The sequence below is a fragment of the Carassius gibelio genome, chromosome B9 (genome assembly GCF_023724105.1).
Source record: "Carassius gibelio isolate Cgi1373 ecotype wild population from Czech Republic chromosome B9, carGib1.2-hapl.c, whole genome shotgun sequence".
Taxonomy (NCBI): domain Eukaryota; kingdom Metazoa; phylum Chordata; class Actinopteri; order Cypriniformes; family Cyprinidae; genus Carassius; species Carassius gibelio.
This window is the reverse complement of record NC_068404.1, coordinates 28,798,927-28,815,738: the sequence shown is the minus strand read 5'-3', so window position 1 is coordinate 28,815,738 and position 16,812 is coordinate 28,798,927. Positions and strand designations below refer to the sequence as shown.

Sequence of the window (16,812 nt, the reverse complement as noted above, 5' to 3'; positions counted from 1 at the left end):
AAAAATCATAACTAATCATTATTAAATATTTATTAAATTAAGAATGTGATTTTCAATCTGTGGTGTGATTGCTTTACAGAGTTCATGAGTTTATTTGCATTAACAGGAATAATTCACCCAGAAATCAATATTATGTGATCATTTACTATAGCTCTATTGTTTTCTCCGTTGCATGAAACACAAAGCTGTTAAGCAGCGTGTCTGAGAACAGACTCAAATCACTACTGTTAATCTTCTCTGACACAGCTCTTATTGTCCGTTGTGTTTTCAGTGATCGGTCACATGAATGAGATTTGTGAGCTCAAACCGGCAGGAAAATATTTAAAATAACAGATATTTTAATCTGCTCTTTACATAAAGCATCATATGACAAACGAACTTCTGTAAACTTAAAACTAATGGCACAGACATTTTACCTCTAGCATATAAAGGAATCATGTTTTAGAAATGTAAAAATATGAAAATGACAATTAAACTCCAGTAAGTTTATTAAGAAAATGACAAACAAAAATGAAGCCAAGGTTTTAAAAATCAAAGATACACGATATTGTTCAAACATTTTGGGGTCAATACGATTTTATCTTCAGTGCTCACCAAGGCTGCTTTCATTTGATCAAAAATAGTGTACAAATTATGAAATATTATTACAATTTATAGTAGCTATTTTCTACGTGAATATGTTTTTAAATATAATCTATTTCTGTGATGCTCCGCTGTATTTTCAGCATCATTCCTCCAGTCTTCAGTGTCACATGATCTTCAGAAATCATGAAAATATGATGATTTACTGTTTTATATAAGAACAACGTTGAAAAGAACAGTATACATCTTCACTGTCACTTTTTTATCAATTTAATGCCTCCTTGCTGAAAATAAAAATCGTACTAATCCCAAACGTTTGAACTGTAGGGTATATAAATATGTGCCCTTTTCATTTGCATGGGGTCTTAAACAAATTCAGCAGACTCGTTGATTCATCGCTCCTCTCTAACCACCAGCAGAGTTTGTGATTTTAGTGAATTTTTGCAATCATCTTCATGTTTGGCTCTGCATGCACCGTCTGGATCAGGGCATGAGGGTTCGGGACAGGGCTGCTGATGTGAATTAGGCTTCCTCTGTGTATCTTGTGGTGGTGAACTCTGTGTTCAGGAGAGGCTGAAACTCGCGTCTCTTCCTCTGCTGCACATACAGCACTGACAGAAACAGAAGCAGGAGCAGACCGAGGAAGATTCCTCCCAGCGTGCTGCCCAGCAGAAACATGGACGGCCTGCTGTCTGTTTCTGAAACACATGCACACTGAAAGATCAACTACAGAACCTTTAACTATAACCATAATACATGTGTTATGTATAGCACCTTTAAACGTTGCTTTATACATAAAAGCTTTACACAAAGGCAAACAGAACTGTATAGGACAATGCACTGTAAATACAACAATTCAATAGAAAACTATAAAACAAATAAAAGCAATTCTGAGGGAAGTTTTTAAAAAATATCTAATGAGTTCACATCATGTAGGTTGTTGATTCAGAGTTCTGCCAAAGTTGTTAAACTAATAGATCGGCTAAAATTAATATTCTCATTATATATTTATCATGTTGTTTCAAACCCATAAAGTGTTTTTTTCACGTAAAGATAAGATATCTCACAATTCAATGTTTTTCTTGCAATGGCAATTTAAACTCAGAATTGTGAGATAAAAACACAAAGGCCCAATTGCAAGAGATATATTTGTTAAGAAAATCATTAATTTAATTTCAATAATATATTTTTCAAAATTTATATCACTATTCATTTTTTTTTTTTCATGAAATATAAAATGTAACCTCAACTTTTTAGGCCTATCTCACGATCAGTTTTCTTCAGAATTATGAGTTTAGGCTATATCTCGAAATTAAAGATTATATCTTATCATTTATATCTGCTCCAGTGTGGATGAGAAACTTTTGGGAAATTCTTGAAAATGCATGTTGAAACAAAAACACCATTTCCCAAATGTATCCTGATTAATTCACCTTTATGCACCTATTTTATATTGTGGTACACCGAAATTTAGGCCACAGAAAACATGATTTTGAAAAACATTTTTGACAAATGTCTTCACAAATTCCTGACGCTGGTCATGACGCATGATGGTCGAAATGGTGCAAATGAAACTACACTCAATTTTATTTATTGAATTATTTATTTTATTTTTTGGCAGGCCACTGATATTTCGAAAGGGCTATGATGTAACAAAGCCTTGTTTACTTGAGTCACGTGAATTTAACAGTTTGAGACGCGCTCCGAAGCAGTGCTTCAAAACAAACGATTCTCAAAAGATTCGAAGCTGCGAAAAAATATTGACCGAAATGATTTTGCGCCTCCTCAAATGTTGCATGTCATTTTCAGTGTCAATTTGGATAAGTTAACCACGGATAACTTAAACATGTCAGTTGTGTGGATGCTGGGACTGCTTGACAAAACTTAAGCTGGTGAATCATTATTAGTAACCTGCATCTGATATTCACAATAAGCTTTGGTCTTTGTTCCTTTTAATATGAAACAGTTTTCACAAAATGTCAGTTTTATGCCGAAATTTGAACAATAAATGTGGTTTGACAGCGCCATCAAGCGCATAAAAAACCAGTCATCTCTATATTTACTAGTTATAACACGAAATAAAAAGGAATGAAAACCAGGTGTTAAAAGAAATAGTAGCCTACAACTCAATCCAATATATCATGCATCGCTCAATCAGTGTTTGAACCACGGAAAAACGTTGGCACCGCTTGTAAACAATGTAATGTAAAGCTTTTCATTGTCCATAACAAAAATAATAGCTAGAATGTAATGTATGCACTATATATCCATGATATTTTTACTTAACCTGTCGTCTTCATTATTAGTCATTTATCTGTCATGAAAACGTTTTATTACGGGACACCATTGTTTATATTTCAACAACGAGGTAGGCGTAGAAACACATTTTTATTTGAGAGTTGATTATTTACAAAGTTGTTAACAAAGTGATTATTAAAGACACTTGATTGTTGTTTTTGTTTAATGAAAAATAATAATAATTTGGGTTGCATCATTACTTGCATACAACAACAGTTCAAACTGACCAATGTTATGGTGCTTTTTTATGTTGTGTTTAGTCTTATTTGGAGCTTGACAGGCGAGATCACTAGTTATTGTGTTCTTCAATTAATACGGGTAAGTAAATAATGACAGAATTAGCCTTTTTTGGGTAATTTGTTCCTATGATGATCTGTGCATTGACAGCATGTTTGTTACCTTCGAGCTCAATGGCGTAGGAATATCCCAGCTGTTCAGAAGCGACGTAGATCTCCTCGTTGGTCACAGGTGGGAAAAAGGGGACCATGTTGTAATGCCGGTTGTGTCCGATAGGGGCCATCTCATCTGGGAAGCTGGCGTTTTCACGGGAGCGTCTCATCCATTCCTCGAATATGGCATCGGTGAATGTATGAAGCACCTAAATGGAAATGTTAGTTTTACAAATGTTTTAATCTAGGCATGACCAAGGTGTCTGGATGAAGACAAAAGAGAACATGTCTCTATCCAGAATCCAGAGCTCATGTACACTGATCATCATGTTACCAGAAAGATTGGGTCGTTGGCGGCGGAGTGGGACAGAGCGCTGGTCCCGTTGAGGAACTGGTGAACCAGGTTGTGCAGATTGTTCACAGAGCTGTCCAGCTCTCCGTCCGGCTTATCGTATCCTTCCAGTGCGTTCCTTCAAGGAAAGGTGGAAGAACACTTCAAAACTAACTCACAGACATCAGGTAAACTCTTGCTTGACATATGAAATGCATATCAGAAAAATCACTTTTTTTATGGAACCGTGAGACTTTAAACTAAATATAAAAAAAAAATAAAAAAAAAATAAAAAAAGTTAACACTTTATAATAACTGCACACTATTAATCATTAATTAAGCATTAGTAAACAGATAATTCATAATTTATAAAGCATTAATAGACAGTAATAAGCAGTTTATAAATACAGATATAAATGCTTTATTCTTGATTTAAAAGCATATCTATAATGTGTTTAATAATTGTATTTTCATACTTTATTCATGATCAATTTATCATTTCTCAATGAAGTATAGCATTATTTACAAACCAGTTATTTAGGAGTTGCCAGTGATTCATAAGATCACACGAAATGTAGTAAATTCAGGTAGTTATAAAGCATTTAGTAGTGGTCAGTTAACTATTTATGTGAGCTCATCTAAAGTGTTAAGTGAGCTCATCTAAAGTGAGGACTAGTTTTGCCTTGTAAAGCATTTATAAAGGATATTTAAAGGCTCAGTTATCTTCTAAACAAAAAACAGAAACAAACACAACACAGTGATGCAGAACATAGAAATATTAACAGCATTTAAATCTCATTTGTAAAAGCTTTACAAGGCATAAATAGTCCTCACTATAGATGAGCTCACAAAAATAGTTAACTAACAACTACATATGTTTTATAACTACTTGAATTAACCCTGAATTACAGTAGAAATGCATGTTAATAAACCATTTATTAACACTATGTAACTATTACTATATGTCTGAATAAAAAGATGTATGAATGCACAATTAAATAGTTTATTAATCATTTACTTACAATTTCTAAGTGATCTTATGAACCACTGACAACTCCTTAATAACTGGTGTGTAAATAATGCTATACTTAATTTAGAAATTATAATTTGATCATTAATAAAGTATGAAAAAAAAATTATTAAATACATTATAGATATGCTTTTAAATCAGGTATAAAGCATTTATATCTGTATTTATAAACTGCTTGTAAATGTCTATTAATGCTTTATAAATTATGAATTAACTGTTTCCTAATGCTTAACTAATGATTAATAGCATGCAGTTATTATAAAGTGTTACCGTATTTTTTTTATTGTTGAGTATCATATTTGATCCCTTAAGCTTTTATGGCTCGTATAGTAGTGTGATATAGTGAGAATGTGGAGAAAAACAACTGACTCAAGACTCAAACTGAGCAAAAATACACAATTTTATGCAGATACTGATATGTATATGTCCTAAAAATATGATTTTAATTTAAATCAATGTGATCTTTAAAGCAAACGCTTACATAAATGAATGATCTATACATCGTCATCCCTCTATATCTCCAGTGATGTGTCTCAGTGAGATGAGATTTTTACTTCCCGTTTTCATACCAGGAAGATATTACTACAGCTATTCTTATGCTTATATTACAAGAACCAGTTAACAAGATGAAGGTGGACGTTTGTACAATTGCACAATTTACTTGCACAATTTACACAATCATCAATCAGAGACAGAAGGCTTGGAGTAGATTGTGTGCAATGGGCTTTATAGCAAGGTTTTGATCATATTTATCATTAAGAGGCATTCGAATTGACATATCAGTTATGAAACAGTAAGCTTTATAGGGTTGAGGGATTTAGAAAACAGTCTGTTTTGTTCTTTCAGGTGAAATTAATTACTTATATTATGGTTGAGATTTTGATTAATGATGATTTAAATCATGGATAGACATGCATCTGCTTAATTGTGTGATTTTTGACGTTCTAAATCACCTCGTTTTGTTTTGCCTGGATGAAGGAAAATAGGAGATGGACGAGATCTGGGAGCGAGTAGAACATGATTAAATGTTTTTAGATGAACAGATGCTGTGATGGACTGCTTTACCTGAAGCTGAAGCTGGAGTTGGTGAAGTACGGTGGACTGTCGAAGTCTCGGAGGTTCAGGCAACTTCTGACGTCGTTCATGGTTGGTAAAGTCACGTTAGTGCTCTCCGTGACTCCTCTGCGCAGAGATCCCTCGCTGGTCCCATTACACAGGGTCACCAGAAGGTTATATTCATCCAGACTGAAAGAAGAAGATGCACGGCATTACATTATAACACATGCTGGCATGATTCTGGATCAGTGTGAGCTGCAGGTGTGAAGTGTTTTCGGTTTGAGACGGAGTTATTCTGCTCCTTAGTTTAGTAGAAAGTCAAGTGCACTACTTAGTGAGTCACTGGTGCATTCAAACACATGTTCTCTACTTCCTTAAAAACAATAACTATACTCTCAACTCATATAAAGGCAGTCATATATTTTTATTTATATGTTATGAGATTTTTATATTTATATAGGAAGCATTTTGTGCCTTTGTTATTATATTAATTTATTGTCTCAATATTGTACCATTACATATTTAAATTCATTACTGTCACAGTGTTGATTAGATCAAGGCTCTTGCTAATGTGCAAATTAATAAAACTATTTAAAAAATAATTTTTAATAAGCTGAAATTAAATATAAATTTAGATGAAAAAATAAAAATGAAAATCATGCTTTGACCAGGGCTTTTATTGTTAGCTAAAACTAAAACCATTTAAAAAAAAAAACATTTTAATTATTTGTAACAAATAAATAAATGAAATCAAATATTAAATATTTAACTTATTTGATTTCAGCTACTTTTCTATGCAACAATATTTTTTTTATTTACCGTGGTGCACTAAAATTGACATATAAATTAAAAAAATGTAAAAACAACAAAAACTATGGAAAAAAAACAACAAACACAAAATGATTTGTTAAATGTTTTTTCAATTAAAGCAGAACACATACAAATTTAATTTAATTTGTAAACCAAATAAACAAAAACTATATTTCATGGATACTGAAAAACACCGGTATTTGCAACTAACTAAAATAAATAATGCTAATGTAGAAATTCTTCCTGAGGGTTTTGTTATTTGCTAACTGAGACTAAAATACTTATTCATATTCAATAATACACATATTCAATAATTCAAATAAATACTGTAAATGTACATGTAAATATTAGATGAAAACTGTTTATATAAAAAAATTTGTTGCATTAAATGTTGATAAAAATTAAATTTAAGTCCTACAATTATTACAAAAAAAAAAACAAAAAAAAAAAACACAAGTAGCTTATCTAAAAATACTAAAACTTAGAAAATGCAAAGAAGTTGTTCTGGTGCCCCTTATGCATTTTTCAAGCCTATCAATTCGTTTTCTAATACTTTAAAAAATGCATGCTACTTTTACTCTGAAAATGATAATATAATCTTTCACTAATTTGGTTTTGACACACTTGATCTGAAATGTGACGTCAAAGACAGCAGATGAGTAAATATGCAAGTCTGTCTCACAGGTTAAGAGCCTCTAAACCTGGTCCGTGATGAAGCATGTAGGAGAAACGCACCTGTCACACACCACTCCCCAGCGGGCGAACCTGGAGCGCGGGCTGATGCGGGACGGGTCAGCGGGGTCCCGTCCTCCGAGCAGAGAGTCTGTGCACACGTCACACTCCGTCCGACCCGTCGCGAAGTTCCAGTACGGGACGGCGAAGTTCTCATTACCTGTGAGTTTCTGTGAAGAGAAGATAATATGAACAAACACACTGAGCCAAGTGTTCAGAGGAGACGGGAAGCTCACGATGTTTCTCTGAATAAACATGTAAACTTAATCATTAAGGCACTGTAACACTGTAAAAATAAAAAAACTGCTTCAACTTCAAAACTTAAGTGCAGTTGTTGTGTAAATGTTTAAGTGAAGTAAAGTTTATACTCTCAAAGTGCTTGTGAATTTCATAAGTAATTACAATGTAATTAAACAATGATGTAAGTGGTAATAAGTGCTTAGTTAAGTAATTTAGAAAGTAAGTTACTTAGTAAGTATTTAGTGCAGTAAGTAAAGCAATGAAATATTCTTTGTTTTATTCCTCAGGATATATTTAGAAAAAAAAAAAAAAAAAAAAAAAAATATATATATATATATATATATATATATATATATATATATATATATATATATATATATATATATATATATATATATTCATTTATTCATTTTTTTTTTTTTTTACAATGATACAATGAAACTGTTTAAGTGATTTCAACTCGTCTTTTATGTAACTTGAAGTTGGAATTGGATAAACTATTGAATTTGGTTCAATTAAAGCAGTGAAAACATATATATATTTTTTTCCATTACCATTTAACTGATTGAAATTAGTTGACGCATGTGAAAAAATATGTTCTGTTAATTTTCAACAGAGCTAATCTGGTGTGAAGCTTCTTAGCTATTCACAAAAAAAAGGAAGTAATCAAACTGTTTTTTTTTTTTTTTTTTTTTTTTTGCTGTTGTTGGTCACTGTAAGCCAGAAATTTATTATATGTAATTATATCCAATTATATTATATACAAATTTGCATTCCTAAAATCAAATTCACAAATTCGATACAAGAAGAGCCCCCTCTTAAGATAAGTTGAGACGGGACAGATCAAAGGTCATCATGGGCCGACTTTAGTCCGTATCTCTGTCCTAATGGTCAGTTTCCTTTACTTTGGACACTGTGTTGAGAAGTTGAGACTAGAGCCAGAAATGCAGGAGTGACCTGTAGCTCTCTCTCCAGACTGAGCAGGTGGTATCTGTGCCAGGTGATGAACGCCGGACCCTTGTGGGAAAAGTCGATGGCTTTAAAAGGACGTCCTGGACCTGCCAGAAACAAGACGTCACAAGTGAAGTGAAGAAGATGAAGTAAGCACACAATACAACACATCCTTCAGATTCCATGCTTTCGGTTTGATTTGATTTTTGTGGATTTCTTTTAATGCTGAACAATCAAAAAGCATGTCTGATCAACTGAATTCATTAAACGTTAATAATAATTATATTTTAAAATATAAATAAAACAAATCTGGATTTAATGATTTAAATAGATTTTAATATTTAAAAAGCATTTTGTATTTAATATAATATTATGTAAAATATTTCTGTAAAAATGTTTATGTACTTGTTATGTAAAATATAATATTCCCAGACACTAGTCCGTTTTGTAATCTGATTAACTGTATATCTCTACTTGATTTATTCATCCAAAATTTGGGCATTTCGTCTGCATTTTCCTCATTGGCAAAATCTAAAAAATAATAAAATAAATACAAATTTTTTTAAGGTAAGTGGTTGCAATCTATTTATTTTATAAAAAATTTAGTTGACTTTCAGCAAAAAAATAAAATAAAAATAAAAAATATCACAATGTAGCAAAAATAAATTGCAACCACTTACCTTAACAAATTTAGTAAATTGAATAATTTTTCTTTTTCAGTGTAATAATGATTTAAAACATTTCCTGTCAGTTATGTAAAGAAATGAAAAGGCATGCATTTTAATCGACGGGTCTGAAAGAAGTGATTTATTCTCCATGTTTTAATGCAGCAGAGCAGTGTTGACCTAGTAATGTGTCCCGGACAGAGTAGTAGTGCTGCCAGACGAAGAAGTCGTAGATGGAGATGTTGTTGAACTGCGGCTGGGTGCCGTTGGGTCCCAGCAGGCCGAGCCAGTGCTGTGTGGCGATGACGTATTCAGGGTGGACGGTGGTTTTGGCCCGGTCCAGGACGTCCAGGAACTCCTGCAGCTCGGCGGGACTCAGAGAGTGAATGTCCTTCCTCACGACAGCAGCCCTGCGCTGGTCACAGCTCGGCCCCGTCCAGCCGAATCTACACTCGCCACAGTTATAACCTGCAAAGTTCCCTGTTCAGGAGATACACATTCAGGCTAGTTTTAGAGATGGCCAATCGAAAACAAAAGGGATATTTACAATGAAACATTTGGGACACAATCTTTTTTTCAATTAATGAAAACAAGTATTCAAAAAGTGCAATTAATTTATATTAAATACAACACACTTATATATATATATATATATATATATGTATGTGTGTGTGTGTGTGTGTTTAGGAGTAGATATAAATTAATATACATTTGAATATGGTAATTTTAATTGTTGTTGTTATTATTATTATTATTATTATTAATATATATTTTAATGAATAAAACAAGTATTAAAGAAGTAATACAATTCATATATTAAATACAGCACAACTGAATATAAATGGTAATATATATAATATATATATATATATATATATATATATATATATATATATATATATATACATATATATATATATATATATATATATATATATATATATAATTAAATTCTGAATATTGTTACATTTTATTTTATATATAAGTGCTATGTGTAAAAATTTTATTTTTACAAACACACATACATACACACACACACACACACACACACACACACACACACACACACACACACACACACACACACACATATATATATATATATATATATATATATATATATATATATATATATATATATATATATATATATATTTATTTAGAACTAGATAAAGATTAAAATACATTTGAATATATGTGTAATGCTAATATTAATTATTATTATTATTATTATTATTATTATTATTATTATTAAATTATGTATATTTTACATTTATATATATATATATATATATATATATATATATATATATATATATATATATATATATATATATATATATATATATATATATATATAGGTGCTATGTATTGAATATTTAATTTTCACACACGTACACACACATTTTTATATATATATATATATATATATATATATATATATATATATATATATATATAAATGTGTGTGTACGTGTGTGAAAATTAAATATTCAATACATAGCACCTATATATATATATAAATATAATTTAAGGAAAAGGTTATAAGTTTTAATATATAATAATTGTAATATATACTAATGCTAATTATACATTAATTTCTATAAATTATACACTAAAGATAATTGTAATGTAGATTTAAACAATCATATATTACTTGTATATAAAGTATAGACAATTTTATATTTTAATTTGAATCCAGTTTTTTCTACTAAAATTAATGCTGTACTTGTATATCATAATATATATTTCAGGTTGATATCATGCAGAATAAACCTGGTCAAGTATGCAAACAGCCATAATTTCAACCATTCATCAGAAAGCCAAAAGTAGTAGTATTTTCTTCATACCAAAGCATCGACAGGTGCGATTGAAAAACTTGGTGGGCCATCTCTCGCGGTCATCCACGTTTCTTAACCTGTACGGTCCTCCCCAGGGTTTGGAGTCCACACGCACCTCGCTGCAGTTTCCCCGGCCGGACAGGACCCCGCACACGTTCCCCGGATCCGATCCCAGCGCGGGACAGCACTCTTTAGACACGATGGCCTCCACGGTGCAGCAGACTCGGGGGAACTGAGCCTCGGCCAGGTACATCCATCCCAGACTGGAGATCACAGCCAACACAATCGCTCTCCTCATATCTGAAGTCTCTCCGTTTCTCCCTCAGAAGCCGCAGGACGTCACTAATCACAAGTAAATGTGTTTTTTTAATGATTACATGCAATTGTGAGCGTATCGGTAACGGCTGGAGGTCTATAACAGCTCGTGTCCACACATCACATGCATGTATTCACAGAGCTCCAGCACATCAGTGCTTTATATGCTCCGGCCGAGAGGAGCATGGGGGGATTATTACGGCCGTCCCGTGGTAGTCACCTGACACAGAGAAACTATGTGTTGCACTAATGCTGCTCGAAAGCCCTGAGGAAATGTTTCTCAATGGATTCTACTCATGTAGAGCAGATAAAACACTTGATGTTATCACACATGAGAAAACGTATGTAGGTTTCCTTCTGATGCACTGATGTTTTACAAAGCATGTCTCGAAATCAGTTTCTGAGAAATATTCTCATTCTGGATCATATGAGTTACTCGTTCTCGATGCAGTTTCAGTCAGGAATGAAGAAACTGACGCAGACTAAGTGACTCCAAAATGTATTTGGACAGTAGAATCTCATTTAGTGTGCTATTTTAGGATAATTTATGCACTATTAAATTATTTAGTAATATTTTTAATTTACTTATATTTCTATATTTAATGTATTGGTTTATTTAATTTTTCAAGTTTATCTTAATGTTTAAATTATTGTTGTTATGTGACAGTGAATATATTTTTTTAATTATTATTTTACATTTTAATTTAAATTGAAGGTTAAAATTGCTGTGCTTGTTATATTTAAATATTTAGCTTAAAGTAATATTTTTTTTAAAGTCGTAAACATACATACATACATACATATATGTGTATATGTATATATATAGTCCTTTTTAGCTTTATTTTTATTAAGTTTTATTAATTATATTATTTTAACTTATTTTAAGTGTTTCCACACAGAACAACAAAAACACATTTAATGTATGACAGTGTTATTTTAGTATTATTTATGTACTATTTTACTATTTATTAATGTTTTATTTAGCTTTTAATTTAATTTAATTTAATTTAATTTAATTTTTATTGTTTTGTTTTGTTTTATTTTATTTTTATATGTCCAGTTAGCTTTGTTTTTTAATATTCCTCATTTAATGTATGACTGTGTTATATATATATATATATATGTGTGTGTGTGTGTGTGTGTGTGTGTGTGTGTTTGTGTGTGTGTGTGTGTGTGTGTGTGTGTGTATATATATATATATATATATATATGTGTGTGTGTGTGTGTGTGTGTTTGTGTGTATCATTATAGTATTTATTAATGTTTGAGTAACCTTTTATTTCAGAATTTTCTGGTTTTATATTAAAAAAATAAAAGAGAGAGAGAGAGAATGTAACCCCCCAAAAGGATTTGAAGTGAATGATTGTAGTGGGTTTGAGCGTGTGTGAAGTCTGTGAATTCCTCGGGATCTTTGCAGCCGCCCCTCGGGTCATTCTTGTGACTAACCGGGTCACTGACCAAAGCCTCTCTGAATCCTCAGACTGAGACTGTGTAAGATTTGCAGCTCCGCAACATTCAGACTCCAAATAAAGATCATCAGTCAAACAAATCTATCAAACGTTTATTACAGCAACCCTGAAAGTGTTGCACCTTGTTCTTAGTCAAAAATCATGCCCAAACCATCACCAGAAGAAAGACTGTTAGTCCTGGGATCAATCACACATTTAACTGCAGGCTTAAACATGTTTTGGACATTGATGACGGAAACAGAAGACCTGTAGGCCATCATATGTTCCTGTGCTATAGTGTGCTTTGTCTCCAGATCGTTTCACTGCAAACCTCACACATCTCATGATGAGCCAACAAATTAACAAAGACTTAACTAACAGAATCGTGTGAAGTGCTCCCAACTTAAAACTGCACCCACAAATGACCTTTAATGAGTAAATGAACAAATAAAACCATTCTGTATAAAGAATGGATATATATATACATATATATACATATATATATATAAATAAAAATGTATATATAAACAAGTAAGCAGCATGCATGTGAATTACAGAGCTGGAATCTAGACACAAGAGAAGCTTAAATTTAGCAAATTGTTACATTTATTATGACATATTGGTAAAAAGAATAAAAATGTTCTCAACATTTCTCATTATTTGACTTAGTGGGAGCGGTGCTAGAATCGAGCCTTGTGGGACTCTGCATGTCATGGACGTCCAATTATTTACTTATTAATAAAAAAAACCCCACAATAAATAGAGAGACATAAAATGCATACAAAATTGCAAAACTTTAGAAAAAAAAAAGAAAACATAAATTCTAAAAAAATAACATGAATTCAAAATATTAACAAAACCATAACAGTATATAAATGATACCAAAACTACTAAAACTAAATCTAATAAATAAAAATAGTAATAAAAACTATACAGATATATTTAAGCTAATAAAAATGACAAAAACCCTCAACAGAAAGCCTTTAACTAAACTTATGGCTGATAATGTATAAGAAAAAGAGACATAAACATCAGTTTTAAAATACAAATATAAAAAAGGAAACAAGTTTAATTTAAAATGGTCTTAAATGAAGTATAATCAAAGTTTAAATAAAATATTATTAGAAAATAATACAGTCAAAACAGTGTTGTTTTTCTGTCCTGATCTGTCAAGGCACAAAAGTGCAGCAAATCATATTTTGATGAAATGTTTATGAGATGTTTAAAGTTAACTAATTGTGTTAAATTATAGTGATTCTGTCTTTATTTCAACTAGATGCTAATGCCGCATTTCTATTTGTTTCCATTTGTGTTTCATTGTACGTATTGCAGCAGGTTATCATCAGTTTCATTGGAGAACATCACATTATGAACACATGATGGTGCTGCAGAGCTGGAGGAATAAGAGGACAAATATTGATATTTCCCTCATTAATTATTAAGAGACTCTGTTGCTCATAGTGTTCAGTGAGAAATAAAGCCATGGATGTAGTAAGCTGGTATTTTAGGGAAACACGTGAGAGAGTGCTATTATGGAAGCTTAACGGACACATTGCGAGTAAACCGGGGCTAGTTGTCACAAGATCTCTGTGCATCTTAGTTACTAGCAGGTTTTCAGTCATGCTTGTATTCTCTGGTAGTAAGAATAAAGTTTTTGTAAATTTCAATTCAATTCCAATATCATATTTGCTGTAGTTGTTGAGTAAATGCAATAAAATCACAAGAGTGAGAGTCACCATGATGAAGGCAGACTGGACCGTGCAATGAGTATTTGACATAAATATCAGATTGGGGCAAGTTGTCACAAGAAAATATATTTTGTGTTGTATATAAGTTGTGCATTTTCCTTTTATGCTCCCTGGGCCTGGACTGAATTGCAAAATGTACTCAATTTAGATGCACTTCCAACCCTAAGCACCTTTAATCATCTTCTGCTAAATGTTTTATCGGATACTTGTAATTGTTTTAGTTGATCTGGTTTCACTATGCTTTTGATTTTTGTAAATTGTTGTGTTGTTTTATTGTTGTTCTTTTTTTGGGAAATTGAATGTGCCGCTGTCTTGACCAGGTCTCTCTGGAAGAAGTGATAGAAATATCTCAATGTGATTCTCCTGGCTAAATAAATAAATATAAATACAATGAGACATTTTTAAAGAACATTGGACCTCTTTGAATTTCATTATATGGACAAAAAAACAAACAAACATTTTTTATTTTTTTGCAGAACAACGAAAATCACACAAGTTTGAAACAACATAAGTAAATTAAGATATAAGTTGATTTATTTATTGCATACAATGTGAAATGTGCACCAATTTAAATTAAGTATTTTTATTATTTATTTATTTATTTATTTATTATTTGGTAGAGCACATCCAACATTTGAGATCTGCACCAAAATAATTTGATTTTATTATTATTTTTATTTTTTATGTTTGTTTGTTTGTTTAATTTAGTATTATTACCTTTTTTATTTGGTAGAGCACAACCAAGATTTGAGATCTGCACCAAAACAATTTTATTTGTTTAATTTAGTATTATTACCTTTTTTATTTAGTAGAGCACAAACAAGATTTGAGATCTGCACCAAAACAATTTTATTTGTTTAATTTAGTATTATTACCTTTTTTATTTAGTAGAGCACAAACAAGATTTGAGATCTGCACCAAAATTATTTTATTTTATTTTTATTTAAAAAAAAATATGTTTATGTTTTTTATTTTATTTTATTTTGTAGAGCACATCCAACATATGAAAATCCAAATCAAAACAATATTTTTCTCACTGCTGAAGAATGAAACAAGCACAAAGAAACACTGATAGAATTACCAATTCACTATAAAAACTGCATCCTTAAACCGTCTAAATAAAAACGAAATATCTTTATCTTTAAAGTATTCCTGGTAAAACACACAAATGGGTTTTGCCATTATTTCTCTCTCTGTGTCACAGTATTTGTGTTTTGACTAGAATATGGCCTGCTAATGCTCATCCTAAATGGGCCTCATTAAAGTTGTATTAATTCCTCAGTGGCTAATTGCAGTAGCGTGGAGTACGCTTGCCGGTTTTTCCATCATTTTGTCCACGTACAATGTAGTCTGAGCCGGTAAAGAGCACTTCGCTGAAGCCTTGCTGAAAACGCTATTGTTTTAGGGATGAATAAAATAGTTAGCGCTGAGGACGGCGTTTATCCTTTGAAGTGGCGACAATGAGAAATTCTCGATTAATAGCATTTCAAAGGGACGTCCAGATGAAGGGGATGCTTAATTCTGTGTAACAAGCAACAGGAGTATTATTATTATTATTATGTTGATGGAAAAATGCATCAGTTCTGCTAATGGCTATTAGAGCAGGCTCCGTACAACACACGTTTTAGGGAACCTAATGTGTCGATTCAGAGAAAGGTTGCCTTTTCAGATTGTAATTGAGAGCACTTCAGTTTCATCTCAAAAGCACGAGGCTTTGTGGAAGAAAATGCGAAATGTTTTCAAATGCAGCGTGGATTGGTCTGCCCATTTGACTAGCATTATGACACATTTCCCGTTGCGTCTCAGACAGTTCAGCTAATGGCTCACTCACATCTGCAGAGATTATTGTTGTGCATGCGGTGATAAACACTGAAGACGTCACTGAAGGGTTACCTGGGTTTTGGCACTCTGGTCTGCCACTGAAGGGCTTTGCAATTAAAAACACAAAGATGACAGCTAGATACACTGCTGCTAAAACAAGCTGGACTTGTTAGGACAGGCTGGCTTTAAATATGGCTATTACATTTTTATTTTAAGACAATGTAATTTTGAATTCATGTGATGTCTGATTTAAAAGGACATGCTATAGCTTTTATACCATCAACAGAGCTCAACCATGCTAATTAATAAAATCATGTTGATTTAAAAAGGTGTTATATTTCACACACGCTGTCGGAAGGAACGCGGAGACGAGAATAATCAAAAGAGTCTTTATTACACAGAACGAACAAATATTGCTACAAGTGTGACTGCATCATATAATAATTGCTGTTAATTCATCGTCTGGCTGACTATGTCTTGTATAAATTTCCAGAAAAATCATATGCGCACAAACTGACAATCACTTATAAGCTACGACTAAATATTGTAGAAACT

At 31.9% G+C, this 16,812-nt stretch overlaps 1 protein-coding gene across 1 annotated transcript; it reads right to left on the bottom strand.

Moving 5' to 3' along the window:
- Positions 1 to 15: 15 nt before the first annotated feature.
- dct (dopachrome tautomerase) lies at positions 16 to 11,378 on the bottom strand. Its single transcript, XM_052564685.1, has 8 exons — positions 10,935 to 11,378; positions 9,265 to 9,564; positions 8,426 to 8,526; positions 7,232 to 7,398; positions 5,696 to 5,875; positions 3,604 to 3,739; positions 3,280 to 3,478; positions 16 to 1,280 (listed from the first exon to the last, which is right to left on the bottom strand). The coding sequence occupies exons 1-8, from the start codon at positions 11,221 to 11,223 to the stop codon at positions 1,105 to 1,107; spliced, it is 1,548 nt and encodes a 515-aa protein (XP_052420645.1). The 5' UTR covers positions 11,224 to 11,378; the 3' UTR covers positions 16 to 1,104.
- Positions 11,379 to 16,812: the final 5,434 nt, after the last annotated feature.